The sequence below is a fragment of the Phyllostomus discolor genome, chromosome 10 (assembly GCF_004126475.2).
Source record: "Phyllostomus discolor isolate MPI-MPIP mPhyDis1 chromosome 10, mPhyDis1.pri.v3, whole genome shotgun sequence".
In the NCBI taxonomy this organism is placed as follows: Eukaryota; Metazoa; Chordata; class Mammalia; order Chiroptera; family Phyllostomidae; genus Phyllostomus; species Phyllostomus discolor.
The window spans coordinates 94,855,156-94,876,131 of NC_040912.2; the positions used below are offsets into that span (position 1 = coordinate 94,855,156).

Here is a 20,976-nt window from a genome sequence, read left to right on the forward strand (position 1 = left end):
CGGTGCGGGAAGTCCAGGCGCCTCGCCGCTCCCGGCGTGGAGTGCTGAGGGGGGCGGCCCCGGGTCTGCGCCTGGGCGTCGGTGACGGCCGGCCCCGCAGTGACGGGGGCACTGTGTCCAGGTCAGCTGCGCAGGCCGCAGTCACCGCCGGGGCCTGCCGTGCATACGGCCTGGCTCTGGGGTCCGGGGCTGGCCGGAGGAGCCGCAGCCGTTCTCCGCGCCGCGGCTCCGGTGGCGCTCCGCCGTCTTTCGCTTCCCGCGGCACAGGGGGGCTCGATGGCGCTGCGGCGGCTGTCCCGTCGGCGTGCTGTGTTGGAAACCTCACCAGGACTCGTGAAGGTTGTGCAGCCATTTTAATACTGAGGCTGGAAGAAAACACGCAACGTGTTTACTTCAAGAGAAGCAAACGTGCAGGAAAAGGTGCGCGCAGTGCACGGAGGAGGTGCCGTGGCTGAGCGGACATGTCCCAGGGGTCTGCGAAGGTTCTCGGTGCCGGGGAGGTTTTGTCCAGCTAGTCCTCGGCCGGGGGCTGTCCTGCGCTCGGGCAGGGGTGCAGCGGCCCCGCGGCCCCTCTCTGCTGTAAGTCAGCAGTGGGAGGGAGCTGGGCGCTCACAGGGTCCACGTCGGCGAAGGCATCGGTGCAGACGGGAAGTGTGTCTCTCACCTTTCGGAGCACGTTTATCTGAACGGGCATTTGGGCCGGCCGCGGCTCTCACGGAGCGAGGAGCGGAGGCTCCAGTGACCCGGCTGCCGCTGAGGAGCCGCCCGCAGCCCCGGGGCAGGGACCCAGGGGAGGCCTGGGGGGTCTTCCTTTCCTGCCCCTCGTTGCCAGGGGAGGGGCAGCTTCAGGCTGTGTGGTGCTCTCGGTGCCCGCCTGGGCTTTCCCAGGGGACAGGCTGTCTGAGGCGGGCGCAGGCTGGGGACCGTCGGGACGGGCGTCGGCCGCGGAGGCCGGCCGTCGGTGTGTTGGAGGCGCCGCCCCGTGCTGAGGGAGCGGAGCCCCGAGTGCGGGGGAGCCGAGGCCGGGTGGGGGGCCAGCGGCCCGAGGTCACGCTGCTGCTCCTCACCGGCCAGCTCTCTGGTGGCCCGCCAGTGTCTTCCCGCTGCGGTCCGTCCGAGTGGGCTCTCTCCTGGCTCCAGAGGGCCGGGGGGTCCATGTCTGTGGCAGAGCCCGCGGTCAGCAGGACGCGAGAGGCCTCACTCTGTCCCAGCCGCCTGAGGACGCAGGCGCATCGCTGGCCCTTCTTCCCGGCCACAGCTCCTGTCGTCGGAGCGGACACGACTCCCTTCTGGGCTCCCGACAGGGAGTTAGGGAGGGCGGGTGGCAGAAGAGGCGTCCGTCTGTCCTTCCAGGGAGCCAGTCTGAGCGTTGTGTGCGCGCTGGCAGGTGCGTGGGTGGCCCGCTGCGGGGGCGAGGGGGCGCGGTGCGGGCGGCGTTGGGAGGACGGGGACGCGGGTGAGGGTGGGGAGTTTTGAGTGCGAGGCGTGCGGACTGCAGTGACTGCAGTGACAGCTGACGCGGGCCTGTGGCTTGTTTACGTTCAGGGATTGTTTTCTCGTCCTCACCAACGGGCGTGCCTGCTGACTTTAGGGGGAGGGGAGGGGAGGGGAGGGGAGGGCAGGGGGAGAATCGTCGCCTGGCCACCCCTCGCCTGCGCCCCGACTGGGGACCCGGCCCGCAGCCCAGGCCTGCGCCCTCCCGGAAATGGGAGCCGGCACCGTCCGCTGTGCGGAGCAACCCCCCGAGCCACGACGTGGTTCGGGAAACGGTTTTTGTGTTGACTCAACCTGCACCGTGTTCCCTCCCTCGAGTGTTTCCTGTTCATCAGCGTCAGGTACGTTTGCGGTCCTGCACGTAGTGGCAAAGCAAGTAAAGGGTGCAAGCCATTGTTTTTACTGATACCAACAAAACCTCGGACGTTGAGATCCTGCCTTCCGTCTGTTAGCAGCACGTGACCCCAGGTGGCCCAGTGGGCTCAGGGGACAGGACCCTGCGGGTGAAGGGTCCACCTCTGGGCGGCGAGGCAGCCCCCCGCCCCTGTTCTGCGCACACACAACCTCTTTCTGTCCCCACGGCCCTGCCCATGAGATGGGGCAGTTGTCCTGTGTCCTTCTCAGCGTCCTCCCCACGGTCCTGTTCTGGACTGGTTCCTCTGGTCGGTGAGACCACCCAGCACAGGGTTCAGTGCTGTGGCTGAGTGTGGGAGGCGGGGTGTCTGGGATGGGGCGGTGGCCAGAGCCTTTCTTCTCCTGGGGACGTTGCTCATCCAGGTCCCCATCCTCAGCCCTGCTGACGGGGCTGCTGGCCCCTGAGAGGTGCACCGTGGAGACCCAGAAGCTCCTGGGCTCAGGCCCAGCCCCACCAAACCCCCAGGGGTAACCGGCCATCCACCGGGCCGTGCCTCCTGCCCTGCTCTCCCACAGACCTTTGGGCTGCCTGGGGCAGCCGGCTGGTCGTGTCCTGGGTCCTGGTCACATCTCGTCTAATGTGTGCCTGCCTGTGGTTTGTGGAGATGTGTGCGAGGTGCCCACAGGACTGGCTGGACGTGCCGCGAGGGGCTGTGAGGCCTGGTGGTCTGGGAAGGGCTCACAGGTGACTGCGTCAGCTCCGAGTTCAGTAACACAAGGCACCACATTGGTGGGGGAAGCGAGTGTAGCCCACGCCAGCTCTTTATGGGTGCGGAGCCCCCAAGGCACTCTCGGGACCACTCACCTCAGACTGCCCTACTCTGGGCGGCCCGTGGCGCCTGGCACAGGCAGGGGCAGCCACCAAGCCGGGATGGGAGCTGGGCTCCGAGAGGCAAGGCCCAGGGCGGAGGGGGGAGGCCCGACCCCTGAGCTCCTGTCCAGGTCAGTGGACCCTGTGGGCATGCCCCTGAGTGCTGAGCAGCTGGCAGACTTCCCGGGGCCAGGGCGCTCGGCCTCTGTGGGACGTGTCCGACGGGAAGGGGGGCTTTGACCACGGAAGCAAAGTGTGCGTCCACGAGAGGGGGGTGACGGACACCGCTGTCCTCCGGGGGCGTCCTCAGGCCGGGCGCACTCCGCGCCACTCAGGACGTGGCGCAGTGGCGGGCGGCCCCTGGGTGTCCGTGCGCTGTTCACTGCCCACGGCCGGTGGGAGGAGCCTTGCCTGCTCGTGGGCGTGCTCTCTCCCCGGGCCTGCCCGCCTGACGCCCCGTCCCCTGTCCCCGCGCCCAGGTCCGCGGTGCCGCTGCTCCAGGTGATCTCGAGGGGCTCGCCCATGTCCCTCGAGGACTCCGGCCGCATCATCCCGCTCTTCTACCTGTTCAGCTCCCTGTTCAGCCACTCGCTGATTTCCATCCACGACAACGAGTTCTTCGGCGACCCCATGGAAGGTGAGGCTTTCGCGGGCCCTTCCGTCGCCAGCCCTCGGCCCCTCCCTCCGGCGGAGGGGAGAGACCCCCCTCCTCTTCGGCCCCTGGGTGCAGGGAGCAGCCCCGTGAAGACCGGGGTGGGCGGGCTGTTTTCCAGGCGCCGGCCAGAGGCCGTCCTCCCTGATGCCCTTCACCCTGGAGGAGCTGGTGGTGCTGTCGCGGTGCCTGCGGGACGCCTGCCTGGGCATCATCAAGCTGGCCTACCCGGAGACGCGGCCCGAGGTGCGGGAGGAGTACGCCACCGCCTTCCAGAGCGTCGGGGTGCGCACGAGCGCCGAGGTGCAGCAGTGCGTCCAGGCCGAGCAGAAGCGCTGGGTCCAGCTGTTCAAGGTCAGGGCCGCGGGCTCTTCCTCGCAGGCCCACAAGTGAGCACAGTCGCTCTGCGTTCGCCGCTGTTTTCCCTTTCTCCTTCCTCCCTTCCTTCCTTCCTTCCTTCCTTTCTTTCTCCCTTTCTTTCTGTTTTCACTTTAGATGTCATTTCGGGATTTGGGGTTTTTTTCCTCTTTTGAAAAAATTCGATTTGTTGCGGTGAGGTTGTAGTAAGATGACATAGGTAGGTTGCAAGTGTGCGTGTCTGTGACGCGTGGTCTGCGTGCTGCACGTGGGTTCGGCGCCCAGAGCCAGGTCCTCTCCCGTCCCCGTGTTCATCCCCTTCACCCTCTGCACCCTGGACGCCTGCCCTCCGTGAAACCCGTTGGCGCATGGCAGAACGCATCTGCTGGAGCCCCCGCCAGTGCTCCCGGCGACACGGTGGGGTGCACATGGGGTTCTTGATGTTTGTGTCTCCATCTTTCCCTGCGAAACTGCTGCAGACTTTATTTCTGTAGCCTTACAAGGAGTTAACGCAGGAGGGGTGGGGCCGTCAGTTTCCTGACTCCGGGATATGGATTATCTCCAAAGAGCCCTGTCGGCCACCACGCAGGCGGGGCAGTGGGGAGTTGCCGGGGCTGCGGTGTCGGCAGGAAACCGCCTCCACGGAGGGAGACCGGCTGTCGGGGCAGAGAAAGGAGGGGAGAGGGCGCTTGGCTGCCCGTGCAGTCTCTGCGGCAGACGCACCCAGTCAGCTGAAACCGCTCGTTAGAGGGGCGAGAGCAGAGAAGCGCACTCACTCTCCAAATGGAGCGAGAGATTTACCGTCCGGGGAGGCGGGTGACCTCTCGCACACTAATGTTCCGTGCGAGTCATCAGCTGTCCCTCCAGGCCTTTTATCACCGCTGTTGTCACGCTATCTATTTAATTGAAAGAAGTTAATTGAATGAAAATGATCAACTAAGCTTGTATTAATATTGCTAATGGAACCTTCTTCTTGGCCGTGTTTGGAGGAAGATGTCAGGCCAGACTTTAGGAAAGGCCCATTAGCGCTTGCACTTAACCTGATGGGCCAATTAAGGGCTGCTTGCTCATCCGAGGGGCGCGGCGGGCTCCGCGCGGCCCCTTCCGCTGGCCTCACAGCGCGGCCCCCGCGGCCAGGCACCGGAGGCCGCGGGGCTGACGGACGGACGACGTGGCGATGGCATCACGCAGAGCACAGTCCTAACGCGCCGTTGAGTTTGCGGCTCGTGCCCACGGGTGTGGGGGGGTCTGCGGTTCGCGTGGTCACCCGCCTGCAGGTGCCCGAGTGAGGGCGGAGGTCACGTGTCAGCCCTCCACGCTCCCTCTCTTCCTCTCTCAGAGAGCGGCCGTTTTCTGACTTTTCCGAGTTAAAAGTACACTGACAACCCGTTTAAAACCCGTACTTAGGTAAGCGTCCCTGGATGTGCGGATTATGGTGGCATATGTGTTTCTTTCTAAGTATTTAATTAAACTCTGGGGCCTTTGTTAATAAAGCTTTCCATTATGTAGATAACAGGTACTGTGCGCAGTATCAGGTAATTTCATCGTTTTATAGCACCTATTGAGAATTTAATAATTTTCCTTTGACAGGCTTATCTTTTGAACCTGGAAATCTCTGGATTTAATAATGCTATAGGTTTCCCCCCCCGGCCCTACTTTATTTTGCTTAAGCATTAACTGGAAATTTTGTAAATGGGCTTCTTTCTTATCCCTCAAAATGACTCGTTTTCACGTTATAGGGATTGGGGGTTTTGAGAGTTAGGGTGAGAGTTCACTTTTTTGGTAAAGGATTGATTTGGGTTTGAAACCAGTTGTTAGGAAGACCTTCTGAGTTTAGAGCAGAGTTGTTGGAAGACAGTCACTTTGCACAGCATCTCTGCCTCCTGTTGGTTGAGCCGAGGCCTGACCATGGCCGCAAGGGACAGTCCCTGTGAGCAGAGGAGGCCCAGCTGCCCCCAGGGTCCCTGCACAGAGGGAACGCTCTGTGCCACGAAGTGGGGAGAGTGTCCCCCACGGGCACCGTGTCCAGACAGCGTTCTAAGAGCTTGGGTGTGCTGCTTGCTTTAAGGCCACGGCACTGTGGGGCAGATGCTGTGACACAGGTGGTGGGGTCACGAGGTCGTGGGTGGGGAGAACCAGAGTAAACTGTTAGCATTTTTTTAAAGTGTGTTTTATTGATTATGCCACTGCATTCGTCCCAAGTTTCCCCCCTTTGCCCATCTCCGTCTGTGGGTCGTGCCTGTGGGTTCTTTGGCTTCTCCATTTCCTACACTGTTCTTACCCACCCCTACCCCCCCCCCGTCTGTTTTCTACCTACCATTTGTGCTGCTTTTCCTGCATTCTCCTCCTCCTCCTCCCCTCCCCACTGATAACCTCCATGTGATCTCCATTTCTGTGATTCTGTTCCTGTTCTAGTTGTTTGCTTGTTTGTTCTTGTGTTTTTAGGTTCAGTTGTTGATAGTTGTGAGTTTGTTGTCATCTTACAGTTCATAGTTGAACTGTGCACTCGGGTCTCCGGGGAAACTGCCGTTGACTGGTATCGCAGCAAACGAACGAGATAGAAACCGGTGGTGGTGGCCCTGTGTGGGCGTTTACGTCTCAGGTCCTCTTCGTGGCTGGAACTTTGCGAGTCTCCAGTTCGGGTGGAGACCTCTTTCGGGGCCCTCCCTAGGCCAGAACCTGTGGTCACGTTCACTGAGGGAGGTGGCTTCTGACCTCAGCGCGGGCTCTCCTGGTCCGGTCAGCACTGGCACTCTGCTTCCTCTCACCTCCGGCAGTCTCCGGCCCGGCGCCTGCGGCCAGCAGGGGTCCTCTCGCAGATGGCCCTTTTCGTCTCGGGGTCTCCGCCGCGGCTGAGCATGCGGTGCTGGACACAGGTGCGGGGGGAGGGACGTGTTCAGAGGCGTCTTGACATCATGAAAGGGACCCAGCCAATGTTCATGGTTTCTTAAAACTCGCACTTTCCTGTAAAACTCAGAGGAAAAGACCATTTGAAGGAAGACGGCAGTGTTCTCAGTGGAAGTTAAGGTGAGGGTTCTGGCGGCTTGAGAAAGCGCTGTGGACTGGGCGCGGAGCTGGCCTTGCCGGTGGCGCGGGCCGGGGTGACACCCAGCTGAAGTCGAGCATCCGGTAGCTGGTGCTCTTTCACGCATAGACGTGCCCCGTGCGGTGCCCTGGGGACACTTACACTGTTAACAGAAGCTTCGTTTGGGACATGCTTACATTTGGAACAAAGCAGCATCTGGGGCAGACGGTGAAAAGTTACTGGGCATCTCTGAAGTCCAGACTTGCTGCGAGGTTTATAGAATTGCTGTATTGGAGATCTTTCATTGTAGTTCAGATGAGCCAGGTGCATTTCCAAGTCTGCTTCCGAATGCCACGCCTGCCCTGTGTGGTGTTTGGGAAACAGCCTGAGCGTGTGCATCTGTGCTGGCTTCACTGTCTGTCGGCAGGTGGCTGGCTGCTCTGGACCAAAAACCCATTCCTGCGATCGCAGGAGACCCTTCCCTGTCAACCACCTGAGTGGGGGGTGGGCTGCCAGGCCAGGGCATAAACACCAAAGCGCACGCGCTCTCGTTGGGCCGCCGGACTGCGGCTGGTGGGGGTCCCGGGCCCGTGGGCGTGACGTGGCCCTGCTCTCCCCGCAGGTCATCACCACCCTGGTGAAGATGCTGAAGTCCAGGGACACGAGGAGGAGCTTCTGTCCCCCGAACCACTGGCTGTCGGAGCAGGAAGACATCCGAGCAGATAAGGTGTTACTGCAGACCCACGGGTGTCCTTCTCTAGACCTGTGTTTTCCGCTTTTGTCTTTCTGGGGAGAAGAATAAATCCTTCATAATTGTTTATTACTTATTACAGGACTGAATGGTAACGGTAAACTTGTAAGTTTTAACTCTTAGGTCACATGATACAGTGTCACGCATCTTGAGTCTATTGATTTTATTTTTTTTTAAAGATTTTACTCATTTATGTTTAGAGAGAGGGGAAGGGAGGGAGAAAGAGAGGGAGAGAAACATCAGTGTGTGGTTGCCTCTTGCACACCCTCTGCTGGGGACCTGGCCCACAAACTCAGGCATGTGCCCTGGCTGGGAATTGAACCAGTGCCCCTTTGGTTTGCAGGCTGGGGCTCAGTCCACTGAGCCTCACCATCCAGGGCCTGAGTTTATTATTCACTTTAACTTGCTTTTTAAACCACAAATTATATTGAACCCTGATGATTCTCTGTTGGGTTTGAAGAAGACTTTGCTTCTGTTGGTGTCGTCAGTGTAGATTTGGCACTTAAAAGAAATGAAGCTTATCCTTGGTTTTCTAAAGGGACAGACAAGTCTGAATATTACTAACATTTAGAGCTGAAGTGTAGGCTCAACAGTATGTTTCTAAGAATTAAATGACATTAATGAAGGACACGAGACGTTTTCACTTTGTCAGAAAAAGGCACGACTCGACAGATTCTTCTGAGGTTCTTGGGGATGGAGCGGAGGGTGGGGGGTGGGAGACGCGGAGGCCGTGCAGAGAGCAGCGTTTGCTGCGGTTTCAGACGCATTCCGGTGCCAAGACGCCACCACAGGCCCCGCGTCAGAGAGCTTGGCAGGGCCCGGGGCGGGGCCTCTGAACAGCATCTCCCTCAGGGAAGAGTGGTCGTGGCACGGTGGCTGGTCCTGGGCCTGGGGAGGCTGGACCAGATGGGTAGTGGGAGAGAGCCAGGGGCCACCGAGGGGCAGCAGCCAGACAAGAGTGAACAGGCGCAGTGGGCCAGGCCTCAGGTGACCTTAGGGGCCGGGGTCATGAGCCTCAAACGAGCAGGTGCTTCCCGGGCTGCCGAGGGCCACACCCACCATTTCGGACACGGTTCGGAAGGAGCGGTCAGGCGTTCGGCCCGCCCTCCCTGTGCGAGTTCGTCCCAGGCTGACCAAGTAGTGGGCGATGGGAGGCCCCCCGAGGTGTAGACGTCTCCCTGCCGATGGCAGCAGGGATGGTCTCTGAGCTGGAGCCTTCCCCGCCACAGGCCGTGGGGCGGTGACAGGCCGGATTGGCTCTCGAGTGCTGTCTGCACCTCGGGCTGCAGGGCTGGGGGAGGCCCAGGCAGCGGGGCCAGGACACAGGTCCCGCTGCACTCCGGCCGCCCCAGGGTGCCCAGGGGCATTGGTGGCCCGAGTGCTGGCACACCCTCTCCCCCTCACCGCTGACCTGCAGCCACACTCACCCGGCGCTCTGGCCCGGCTCCTCCCTTCGGTGGGTGAGTGCTCGGGTGACTGCAGGTGTGCGGGAGACGGAGCAGGTGGCGACACCCCGAGGGTGCCGCACCGCAGATCCCAGGGGCGGCAGGCGAGAGAGAGTGGGAGTCGGGGGACCGAGTGCATGCGTTGGGACTCTGCACGCTGCAGGCAAATCGGCTGTTCAGAAAATCACCCGAAAGTGAAGGTCGAGTCTTCTTAGTAAGAGTTAGCTTTTGAAGCAGTACGTTTGCTTTGTGAAGCACTCGTCCTAAGGATGGTCACTGTGTCCCACATCGCACATCAGCACATGGACAGCGGAGGCTTCCTGGGGCGCCTTAGGGAGATCAGTCACACGGGCAGTGTGCCAGGCACAGCCAGGGCGCCCATAAGGGACACGAGGTCAGAGAGGGCCCGGCTACCCGCAGAGAAGCGTAACTGTCCCCAGCCCTCGGGGGCAGGGGAGCGTGGGCAGTTCACAGGCAGCACTGAGCAGGGTTGCTGGTCCTGCAGGTCCCCCAGCTGTACGTGCCAGCCGCCAGACACGCGTGGAGGTTCCGGCGGATGGGGCGGATCGGCCCCCTGCAGTCCACCCTGGACGGTGAGCGCGCTTGGGCCGCTGGGGCCCCTCCCAGGGGCGTGTCCCGGGAGTTTGCAGGAAGTGCACCGGGCTCCCTGGGTTTGGGCTGGTCCCTGGGGCTTGTCCGAGGGGTCTGGGAGGGCAGGCGCACCTGACGGAGGTCTGTGTTGCAGTGGGCGTGGAGTCGCCGCCGCTGTCCGTGTCCGAGGAGCGGCAGCTGGCCGTCCTGACGGAGCTGCCCTTCGTGGTGCCATTCGAGGAGCGGGTGAAGGTGGGCCCGGCCTTCTCCGCGGGGTGGGGGGGCACGGGGTGGGGGTGGGGCACCCCTCCGGCATCGCCCACCTGAGTTAGGCTGCCATCGTCAGCTGTGATTCGTGCGGGTGCGGTCCAGCCAGGTGGTGCAGGTGTGACCTGGAAACACTGTCCCTCCAGGTGTAACTACTTCAAAGGCCTGCTGTGCTGCCATTTTCTCATAGTGGGAGCCATACTGTGCTTTTTGCCTAGTAAGCTTTGCTTCAGTTTTGAAAGTACAATTTTTTAAAAATATGTCTTTATACGTTGTGTTAAAGATATTCATACTTTATTGGTAAAGCTACTTTACAAAAAGGAGAGGCGGACGGGTATCTTAATTTGTTGCCCAGTGATTTTTGACCAGCACACAGAACTTGTAACTTAGAGTGTCCTGTGTGTTCTCACCAACGGAGCGGATTTCCGTGGACCACGAGGCTCGGCTCCGGGGTCACAGTGAGACAGGGTGTTTTCCGGGCCTGCGCTTCCTTCTCCCCGGAGGAGCCGGGGCGTGCGCTCCTCCTAAAGCCGCTCCTGCCTCCCCTGGAGACCGCCCAGGGCACGTGGGCTGGCGCAGTCCCCGGGCGCCCTCTGCTGGAGGCCCACATCACAAAGACAAAGGGCGTGCACTGCCCCTGTGGAGTGGCTTGTCCTGACACGAGTGTGTGCACACAGCTGAGATAGCTGCCTCCGCTCTTCCCTCCAGCACCTGGGCTTTGTAAAGAGCTTACAGAAGGAAACACGGGGAAATCACTGTAGGTTAGGGTTTTTTTTTTAATTTGTTGTAAAACGGGGGAAAGGAGCAGTGCTACAAACGTATAAATGTCACACACTTACAGGTAATGTGTGAAATCAGCGTTTGATACCTTGGCCCTTAAAGCTGACTTTACAGCTCAGGAAGGTGTAAAAGTTAAGGTTTATTTGACAATTTTTTCTTTGGTTGCTTATGTTTGTAACAGAAAGTCTCTTGTGTTAAATAACCTCACGGCCCCTGTTCTTCAGATCTTTCAAAGACTGATCTATGCAGATAAGCAGGAAGTTCAAGGAGATGGTCCGTTTCTCGATGGGATCAACGTCACAATCAGGAGAAACTATATTTATGAAGATGCCTATGACAAGCTCTCCCCAGAAAACGGTACGTGTCACTCTGTGTGTGTGTGTGCGTGGGGCAGGGCCTGGGGGGGTGTAGGGAAGCTGGTGGTTAAACAGTGAGAGGCTGTCACCTGTTCTAGGGTGACTTGTTAAAACAGTACAGTGAGTCAGATTTGGGGTGTCTGTGTCATCAAATAAGGTTCCTGAAACTGACAGATCATTGCAGCACACACTTTTCAAATACTGAGTTTTTTAAGGCAAGAACCCCACCCACCCCAGGCGTACCCCCAGGGTCTGGTGTGAAACGGAGCTGGCAGCCTGTGACTCTGGCCGTGTGCCCGGGCAGCCGCCTCCTTCCGTGGGTCACAGAGGCCCGTCTGCTCACACAGATGCTGCGGGTCGTCGGCCACTGTGAAGGCACTAAAACAAACACTGCCCCCCAGACGCCCCTTGTCCACCGGGCAGCGTGCCTGGACGGCAGTGCGCTAGGTGGAAGGGACTCGTGCTGTAGCAGTTGTCAAGACAGCGCTTTCCGGGTGTGGGCGGGCGGAGCCCCGGGAGGCGTGGCGGCTTTCCTTCATCGGGGCGCCGGGCAGACGGGGACGCCCGCGGGCGGCCCCCAGCGCTCCAGCTCACTGCAGCCCTTTCCACGGTGACAGCACGGCCGGGGCCTCGTCTGTGTGGGGGCTGTGTGGGGGCTGTGGGGAGGGGCCCCCTTCTCCCATGACCGTTGTGAGGTTGGGGCGGCGCCCCAGTGAGCCCCTGGTGTCCGTCTTTGTCGTGGGCGACCGTGGCTGACCTGCATGAGTCCCCTCCCAAGGGCCTCACTGGCCAGCGTGTTTTGAGCATCACTGCTTTCAGGGGGCGAGACCTCTCCCGTTGTTTTCCTGCGGGAGCATGGGAGTCGGGTGAGGCTGAAGTAGCGGTCCCCTCGGCGTCCCCCCGGACCTCGCCGTGCGTGCAGACAGCCTCAGCGTCTCCTCAGAGCCGGGGGGGGGGGGGGCGGTCCTGGGGGCTGGGCTGCTCCTGAGGGCGCCTGGGGCTGCTGCATGGCGCTGTCTCCAGAGGGGCCCCGCCGCAGCCCCAGCCCGGGGGGAGGGTGGCTTGGTGACTGGCCACGGAGGCTCAGGGACGGAGACTGCCCAGAAGACGGCACTGCGGAGTGGGTGTCCGTCCCTCTGCGAACTCTGGCTCGGGGGTGAGCTGCAGCCAGGGGCGTGTGGGCCCCACCACAGCTCGCGTGGCCCACTTGGCACGGCTCTGGCCCCTGCCGGTGGCACGGCCAGGGGGCCCACTCAGTTCTGCCGTGCGCAGACTGTGAGGGAGGCGCTCTGTGGACTGCTCTCTCCGGGTTCTCTGGCTCGGGAAGAGCCGACCCCGAGGCAAGGCCCCTGGGGGACACTGGTGGGAAGAGGGAAGGACGGGGCTCCCACGGGGTCACCCTCGCCCCCTGACCGAGCCTGGCCACCAGACCCACGTGGGCCCACCTGGCCCGTGCCTGGCGCCGGGGTGGGAGGCTGCTGTGACTGTGCGGCTGTTGCACCCAGGTCTTACCCTCTCCTGCGGCCCCGTCCACGCGAGACCTGTGCGGGGTGCCTCCTCATCGCAGGGGCACGGTCGGTGACCCGGGAACGTCCCCCTTTCCAGCCAAGGAGCAGTCGGAAATGGCGGTGTGGACTCTGGGGTCCCGATTCTCCGTAGCATTCGCCTCCTTCAGGGGGTGTTCGCTTTGCTGACGTCTTCCTTCACTTGCTTCCTCACCTTCGTGGTGATAGTGCTGTGATCTGGGGCCATCCTGTGTCCTTCATCCCACTCGCCGCCCCTCCTGGTTCCAGCGTGCGTCGCCCTGGGGGACGTGCGGCTGACTGCTCCCCCCTGCCTCCCCGCCCCCTGGCCCGTGTTCACGCGTGGGTGCGGAGGGTCTCCTCGCCCCTCTGCTCACGGTGCCGCCTCCCTCTCTCGCCTCCCGCCCCCAGAGCCGGACCTGAAGAAGCGCATCCGCGTCCACCTGCTCAACGCGCACGGCCTGGACGAGGCCGGCATCGACGGCGGCGGCATCTTCCGGGAGTTCCTGAACGAGCTGCTGAAGTCGGGCTTCAACCCCAACCAGGGCTTCTTCAAGACCACCAACGAGGGGCTGCTGTACCCCAACCCCGCCGCGCGGATGCTCGTGGGGGACTCCTTCGCCAGGCACTACTACTTCCTGGGCCGGATGCTGGGAAAGGTGACAGTGTCGCGCAGAGGTGGCCTGGCCACGGCGGGCGGTGGGCTGTGTGTCTGCGGGCCCCCCCCCACCCCCCAACTTCGCTCGGGGGCCCTCGTTTGGAATCTCGGGCCTGGTTCTGGGGAGCCCCAGGGAGCACCACCTGCTTCCTGGCCCTGGCGCTTCACGTCCACAGCAGTCAGGCCCAGGGAGGCGCCGGGGGGTGCACAGGGCGGGGGACCCCCATGGCCACCCATGCAGACACCTCGCAGGGGCGAGCCGCCGCTGAGATGCCCGCGATGTGCCCAGAGTCTCCTCGCGGGCACCCACTGGGAGTCGGGGCTGTGAGGATCTCCGTGACACTGCTAGGCGGAAGACCGTGGGGCGCAGCGGGGCGTGCACACCCGTGCTGGGTGCGGGTCGGTGGGGTGGGCTGGGCTGGTGAGGCTGCTGCTGGGGCACTTCTGTCGAGGCCACCGCAGCACACCTGCCGGCCGACCACCCGTGCACGCACGGCCTGCCCGTCGCTGTAGACGGCGGGGTTGGGTGGCCTGGCGCAGACTGCCCACTGCTGTCGGGCCCTCCACACGCCGCCTCCCCTGCACTCAGGGCAGGACCAAGGACGCCCCGGGAGCCAACCCCTCATCACTGAGTGGTCGGTCCTCGCTGTGTCGGCCCGTCCAGGCTGCTGTGGCAAAGCTCCCTGAGCTGGGGCTCACACGCCGCGGGTGTCCTGTCGCACAGCTCCAGAGGGTGCCCCTCATGTCACCGGGTGGCTCCCAGGTGGGGGGTGCCCTGGGGCCTCGCCCACGGGGGCACCGATCCGTGCCCGTGTTTGTGTGAAGGGGCTTCCCGGGGAGCAGCCAGGCCTGAGTGCCCCAGCTGCCTGTGGCTGCTCCCCTACCTGTGCCAGCGTTGAGCAGCGGGGCCTGCCTGTGCTGCCCGGCCCGGCCCTCGGGCCTTCGTGTCCGTGGCGAGAGGCCGGGGGTGTGTGTCTCGGGTTGTGGCTGCGGTGGCAGGCCTAGAGTAATGTGACTGAGACGGTGGTACCGTGGGGACAGTCGGGGGTCTCGTCCTCGGTCGTGGAGGTCTAGACTGCGGTTGTGTGGTGTGGCCAGGCCGAGGGAGGACTGAGCAGTGACCGCTGGGCGGAGCCCCTAGGCCTCGTTTCTTGGCGTTTTTCTTGTAACGGTTTGTGGAGACGGACTCCGGGCCACGCAGCTCACCCGTGGCAGGGGCTCGTGCCCGCGCAGAGGAGCCACGTGCATGCGGGGGGCGTTCCCACCACCCCAGTCCGGCAGGTGGCTCCTGCGCTCCCAGGCCAGCGCCCGCCTCTCCCTGTCCCCTTGGAAGCCCAGCTTGGCCGCTGTGCCCTGCAGCGCGGGGTGGGGAGCCGCCCATCTGAGGAGCTGCGGGATTTGGAACCAGCACCTGCCCAGCAGATCTGCTCTTTGTGGCTTTCCAGAACAACGGCTGTCTTGAGATACAATTCACATTCGTAAAATCCAGCCTTGGAAGGGGACAATGCAGCGGTTTTCAGTAGAGGCCCTGAGCTGCGCCACCACCCCACTCCGATCCCAGGCGGCCCCTCGCCCACCCCGGGGTCTGCTGTGAGGGGGTCAGCGGCACATGGGTGCAGCTGACCGCCGCTCTGACTGAGCACACTGCAGTGTGGCGGGGGTCGGCTCGTCCTTCTCTGTGGTGGCAGCGTCTCGCTGGTGGTCCCTCCCACCTGCTAGCTGCTGTGGAGGGTGCTGCTAAGAACTTGGGGACAGTCACAGGCAAGCACCTGTGGGGGCGTAGGTGTCTGGGCACGTGCGGGCTTCTGGGAGCAGGTGCGGGCCCTTCGTTCGGTGCCTGGGCTGGGGTCTGTGGCCCCAGCCTCCACACCAGCGGGGGCCCCGGCGTGGGCGTCCGGTGGGCCACACTCTCCCTTTAACCCCCTGGAGACGGCGCGTCTCTCCCTCTCGGTCCCTCAGGACGCCCCTTTCCTGACGCGTGGTGTGGGGCCCTCTGAGATTGGACATGCCGCAGTTCTTCCTGCAGGGCAAGCCCGAGATCTCGCTCAATTAAGAATAACAGAAACAGCCTCGGCCGGTGCGGCTCAGTGGATTGAATGCCCGCCTGCGAGCCAAAGGGTTGCCAGTTCGAGTCCCAGTCAGGGCACGTGCCTGGGCTGGAAAACAGAGAATGGTGACAGGAGCCCCGTGGCGGGCGGCAGGGAGAGCCGCCCTGGTGGCTCGAGTTCGGTGTTTCAAGGTCAGGTATTCCTTCCCACCCTGAACGTGCAGGCTGTCCTGTCTTGACGTCTGCAGAGACAGGAGAGCCGGTGGCCCTGGCCCTCTGAGGTCGGGCGAGCTGCGGGTCACGCGGGCTGGCGCGGAGCGGCGCCCCCTGTTGGGTGGCAGCTGGGGCGGGGCCCAAGGCACCGTCTCCAGGTGCCGTAGACTCAGGGGCGGGGGGTGCCTCTCACCCCTTGGTTCTGTGTGCGTCTCTTCATCCAGGGTCTGGGCAGGGCGCTTGGGGTCTGGTTTTGGAAAGTTCTGTCTCCATGCAGCTGTTGGAAAGAACGGTGCTCAGGCAAACCTGTAAGGTGACCGAAGTCACCCGAGGGTGGCGGCTAACCGGTGGCGGGCCCACGTGTGGCAGGCCCACGCTCTGTGGACGGGCTGACCCCAGACGGCTGTGCTGGGTCCGGCAGGTCAGACCGTCGGGAGCGTGAGGTACGGCGCCGGCGGCTGGGCCTGCGCACTGGAGCCCGCGGGGGCGAGACCGTGCGCTGACGGATGGCGGTGTTTATCGGGTCGTAATGTATTTAAATCCCCCTAATGCATATGTTAGTGATTGTTTGCCGTGACAGAGTGCCGCCGCCCCGGGAGCAGTCCCGCCCGGGGAGAGTTCCCCGCGCCGGGCGCTCCCCAATTAGGAGTTCCATTAGCAGATGGCTCCTGCGGCCGGCGTGGCACTTACCGCCTGTAAATCAGGCCGCGCCGGGGTAAGTAAACAGCTCAAGGATGTGGTAATGTCATCTCCAGCGCTTTTATTCAGACAGAAGCACCTAGGCCCATTTGAGCCAATTAAGTGCAGAATATTTATTGAAGGAAATCTTTTATCATATTTGAATTCTACTTGAAAATGGCTCCTTTTTTCCCTTGCTTTAGAATATTGATTTAATTGGAACAGGATACCTATAAATCAGATTGTTTGATAAAATCTGGGTCGTATATTTCAAGTTTTAATTAGATTGTGAAATGCCCGTGTAGTGTATAATTTTGTACTTTAGTGTGCCCTTAACGTATCCTGGAGCGCAGTTAGCAGTTTGTCCTGAGACTTTCGAGAGTCGGGAACAGCTACTCCTCCGTGTCCTCAGAGTGCTCTTGCTCACCGCTCGCCGGCTTTGCCGGAGCTTTGAAACTGCAGAGCAAGGAGAGTGGGAGTGAGGCGAGCGAGTGACCTTGGCCCTCGGGTGGCAGAGCCGCCGCTCCTGGGGCCTGCTTCTGACCCGCAGACCCGTGGGGGCGCGGGGGCCGAGCGTCCTCGCCGCCTGCCCTCCGGCCAAGGGCTGCGACCGCGGGCACGTCCTGCCCGGAGGCTCTTCAGACGTGACCCCGGCAAACAGCGGCCCGTCCTGCGCCGGAAGGGCCCTCCTGGTGACTGGGACCAGCTCGCGGGGACGCCGGCAGGTCTCTCGCACGCGCTCTCCTAGCCGGACCACGGCGGTTCCTCCTAACCTTGCTCTCACCGACCGGCAGCGTGTTTCGCAGCAGAAAAGTCAAAGTCGTCATTTACAAACGTTACTGTTTTCACAGCTCACTCCTGAGAACCGTGCCTGTGTTTGCAGCTTCCTTGTAACCGTGATTTATGTTCTTTCCCGTTAAAGCAAAGCCATCACAGGTCTGGAGGTTGTACTTTCTCGTCAGCCAAGATCATAGTTTTCCATGCAGGTTTCTTTCTTTCTTTAAAACTAAACACAAAACAGCCCCGGCCGGTGTGGCTCAGTGGACTGAGCACTGGTCTACAAACGCGAAGGTCACCGGTTCGATTCCCAGGCAGGGCGCAGGCCTGGGTTGCGGGCCAGGTCCCCAGTGGAGGGCATGTGAGAGGCAACCAATCAATGTTCCTTTCCCTCCCTTTCTCCCTCTTTTCTCCTCTCTCTAAAAATAAATAAATAAAATTGTCAAAAGAATAAAAACACGAAATGAAAGTGGTTTCGATCATCCAGGGAAAACGACAGGTGTGCTGCAGAGTTCAGTTGACCCAGTACCTGGGCACAGCCTGACGGCGATGGCCACTCCAGGATTGTCACCAGACCTCCGTCTGTTCCTGGTAAAGGTCTTCTTTGCTCCTGGGAGATCACTCCTTTTTTTTTTTTTTTTTTTTTTTTTTTTTTGAGCGAGGGGAAGGGAAGGAGAAGGAGAGAAAAACATCTATTGGCTGCTTCCTGTGTGCACCCCACCTGGGGACCGACTGAGCCTGCAGCCCGGGCGCGGGCCCTGACTGGGAGGCGAACCCATGGCATTGCGGTTTTCGGGACGCCCCCCAGTCTGCTGAGCCACCGGGCCAGGGTGTGGCTGCCGTGCTTTTGAGCATGTGCAGACACGAGTGCTCGGGCCGGGGTCGCACGGAGGCCACCCTCCTCTGTGAACCGTGCTGCACTGTTGCCCTGAGACTTAGTGCAGGCCCTCGCTGTCCCTCCTCAAAGTCTGCTGCGCGGCCTCGCCTGGCCACCTGAAAATAAGGTGCGGCTCGTCCCGGTCACCTTAAACATCTAGCGCTCATTAGAAGCAGCGAGTGCAGCTTCCCACAGAGCAGGAGACCCTGGGGTGGACTTTGTTTGGGAGGCGGCAGGGCAGGCCACTGGGCCCCAGCCTCTGCGTGAGCGAGCCAGGCGCTCTCCGGGTCGCCTGGGGGAGCCCTGGTGGGAAGACAGGGCTCCCCGTGCCTCTGAGAGTGCATGCGCCTGTGGCAGCGGGGACTCAGGCGTTTGTCCCGGGAGGTCCTGGTGGGGAGGAGGGCTCGGGTGTGAGGGGACTGGGTTCTGCTCTGGGAACAAGGAGGATGGGGTGCCGCTGGCTGAGGGCGCGCCTGGGGAGGGCTGACGGTCTGCCTGGTGCTCTTTCAGAGCTCCTGTCAGACGTTCCTGCAGGGGGTGGGGGGTGCTTGAGGCTGGGCCCCGGGCGAGGGGCAGGTCAGGGCTGAGCCCCGAGCTCTGTTGTCGCCCCGAGGGCCTGCCCTGGACGGTGTCACCAGGGAGCACGTGCGGCTGCAGGTGGGCTGCGGGGCTGAGTGCCGGCCATCCCAGGGCTGGGGTTGGGAGTGCACCGGGAACTCGGCAACAGTGAGTCAGGAGAGGCAGAGAGAAAGGTGGGGAGAATCCCAGGGAGGGGCCTCACGCAAGAGGGAGAGGGGGCGGTGAGGAGGGTCAGGAACTGCTCGCAGGTCAGACAGACGGGACCGAGAAGGGGCCTCAGGGCCGGGCAGCGTCCGTGCCGCGTGGAGACTGGAGCTGCCAGAACAAGTCTCCGGTGCGTCTCAGGCCGTCCTGCTCCCTGCGCCCCCAGGGGTGTCCCAGCACCAGGAGGACGTGGGTGCCGTGGACGCCGACTCGGAGCAGACCACGGCTCTCCCAGCAGCGCGCCAGACCACTGGGCCCGTGTCCGTCGGGTCCAGAGTGGGCAGGGCCAGTTCGTGGTGGGCGTCAGGGTCGCTGGCCTGGGAGGGCAGTGACCGGGATGCAGTACCTTTTCTTCAAATTTGAGAGACGGAGAGAAGAGCATTACTGGTTTGTCGTCTCTCTCGTTCACACGCCGTCAGCTGAGTCCTCCGTGTGCCTGGACCGTGGGCCGCACCTGCAGGGTTGGTGCCTCGGGATGACACTTGGGTGCACTGCGCTGCCTGGCCAGGGCCACGCGAGCGGCGTTCTGACCCCTGGCCAAGTGCCCTCCTCTCTGGACTCACTCGGAGGGGGCTGCGCTGTGCTCCTGGCCTGTGTGGGCGGGGCTGAAGGAGTGAACCGTGGGGGTTGGGGGCCGCAGCTTTGCGACGAGTGCAGACGGACAGTGGTCTTCGTAACTCGAGATGTCCCAGAAGAGAGTGCACGCGGCTTTGAGCATGAATCCCAGGCACAGGATGCCAGGCTGCGGCGAAGTGGTCCCTGGCCCAGAGTGGGCGCCACGTGTGGACTGGGGGCGGGCGCGTAGAGGTTGGGTGGGCCTCCCGCCCCTGGGAGTCTGCCCACAGAGGCCGGAGGCCAGCGGCCACATGAGGCCAGCTGCTGCGCACGGAAGCGCACGGAAGCGCACGGAAGCAGGCTGCCGTCGGCGCACGTCCCTGCTTCACGCTCCGGTTCGTCTCTGAGACTCGGGCGTTGGCAGGGCCCGGAGTCAACTTTCTTCTCGCTCCGTCAGGGGCCTTTAAAAAAGACATTGCTAATACAGTTTTCAGATGAAGTTATAAATGTTCACTTTGCAGCCACCTGAAGATTGATAAAGATGCATTTGAAAAGCATTATTTTTTTTATCGATTCTTAATGCAGTAAATTACCAGTGCTGCTGGGCAGCGTGGAGCACGGCCCGGCGCGGCCGCACCTGCCCTCCCGGCGCAGCCGCAGCCTGCGGTAATTGCGCTCGGCTGCACTCACTTATATTAAAAGGCTCCTATGGTAATTAATCCTTTTTATTTCAGATCATTTTGGCACAATTTCCACCTATAAACACTCATAAAACACAGACAGTTGAAAAATCCCTTACAGGTTTCTTCCATATACCTACGGCCACTCTCCGTGACAGGCGGTTATTGATGTGGCTCGGGAACCAGCTGGTCAGCTGGCCAAGATGAAAAATGCTAAGTGGATTATTTTGCATAAAAAATAGGCAGTTTTTGAAGTTGTATAATTAACCTGTGTTTAGAAAATACCTTGATTTATGCTGACATTTGTATCTCGGTTGCATACATTATGGAAATTTAATTTATAATGCATTTAGCTGATGCAACCGTGGTTTTTAGTGCTGTCATTTATTAGTGCTCGCACATAAATGCTGCGGAGGGTGAAAGCTGCCTTCCGTAAAAGATTGCACCTTTGCGTTTGCACTCTGAGTCACAGTGGGTTCTGTTCGAAGTTCAGGGAGCTCGGGCTGGCATAGCCGGTTTCACTGGTTGGCTGTCACCAGTGCAGACCTGGCGGGCACAGGCGGTTGTCCTGCCTGCTGGCCCGTCTGGTCGCCTTTGCGAGTCCTCCGCGGCTCCGGCGCGCTGCGGGGCTGGCATCCCGGCCACTGCGACCCCTCGGCCTGTGGCTTCGCCTCAGCCCAGCTGCCCCCCACGGAGCCGGCAGCCTCGGCGTCACCCCCGTCGCTCGGGAGGAGGGCCTTCTCTGCCGGCTTCTCTGAAGTAACGGGGTCGACATGAGTCTCCAGATCAGAAGTGAGGGCGAGTGGTTTCTGTGTCCCTCAGGCGCCGGCTGGTGGGGACGCGGCGGAGTCCGCAGCGGATGGGAGCTCTGGGCTCGAGGCCACGCAGCCTTCCTGGAGCGAGAGGCCGCCGCTCCCTGGGTGTCACCCTCAGGGACCAGCCCGTTGGCCCTGCCTGTGGGCCTGCTGCTGGGGAGACGGACACACGGGCCGGCCTGCGTGTGAGCACCCTTGGGAGTGCGGGTGACAGATGCACTCTTGAGCATGTCACTCCTCAACTGCCCTGCCTCGCACCACGGTGGCCGCTGGGGTCGGCGGAGCCCAGTGCTTGCTCCTGACTCTCCACACCCGCCTTGCTGAGCCCTGGGGCGCACGGCACCCTTCCCTGGCTGAGGGCCCTCTCAGCCCACGCCGGTGCGGTCCCGGTGCAGTGCTGTGGCCTCGGGAGGTGTGCCTGTCACCA

At 61.9% G+C, this 20,976-nt stretch overlaps 1 protein-coding gene across 1 annotated transcript in view; it reads left to right on the forward strand.

The window, feature by feature from the left end:
- The window catches only part of UBE3C (ubiquitin protein ligase E3C), a 68,178-nt gene that overhangs the window by 33,275 nt on the left and 13,927 nt on the right, over nucleotides 1-20,976 (forward strand). Inside the window, 7 exon segments of the mRNA XM_028525670.2 lie at nucleotides 3,199-3,356; nucleotides 3,493-3,725; nucleotides 7,376-7,480; nucleotides 9,455-9,542; nucleotides 9,695-9,792; nucleotides 10,812-10,944; nucleotides 12,878-13,125. Of these exon segments, the coding sequence (XP_028381471.1) occupies nucleotides 3,199-3,356; nucleotides 3,493-3,725; nucleotides 7,376-7,480; nucleotides 9,455-9,542; nucleotides 9,695-9,792; nucleotides 10,812-10,944; nucleotides 12,878-13,125 (1,063 nt within the window).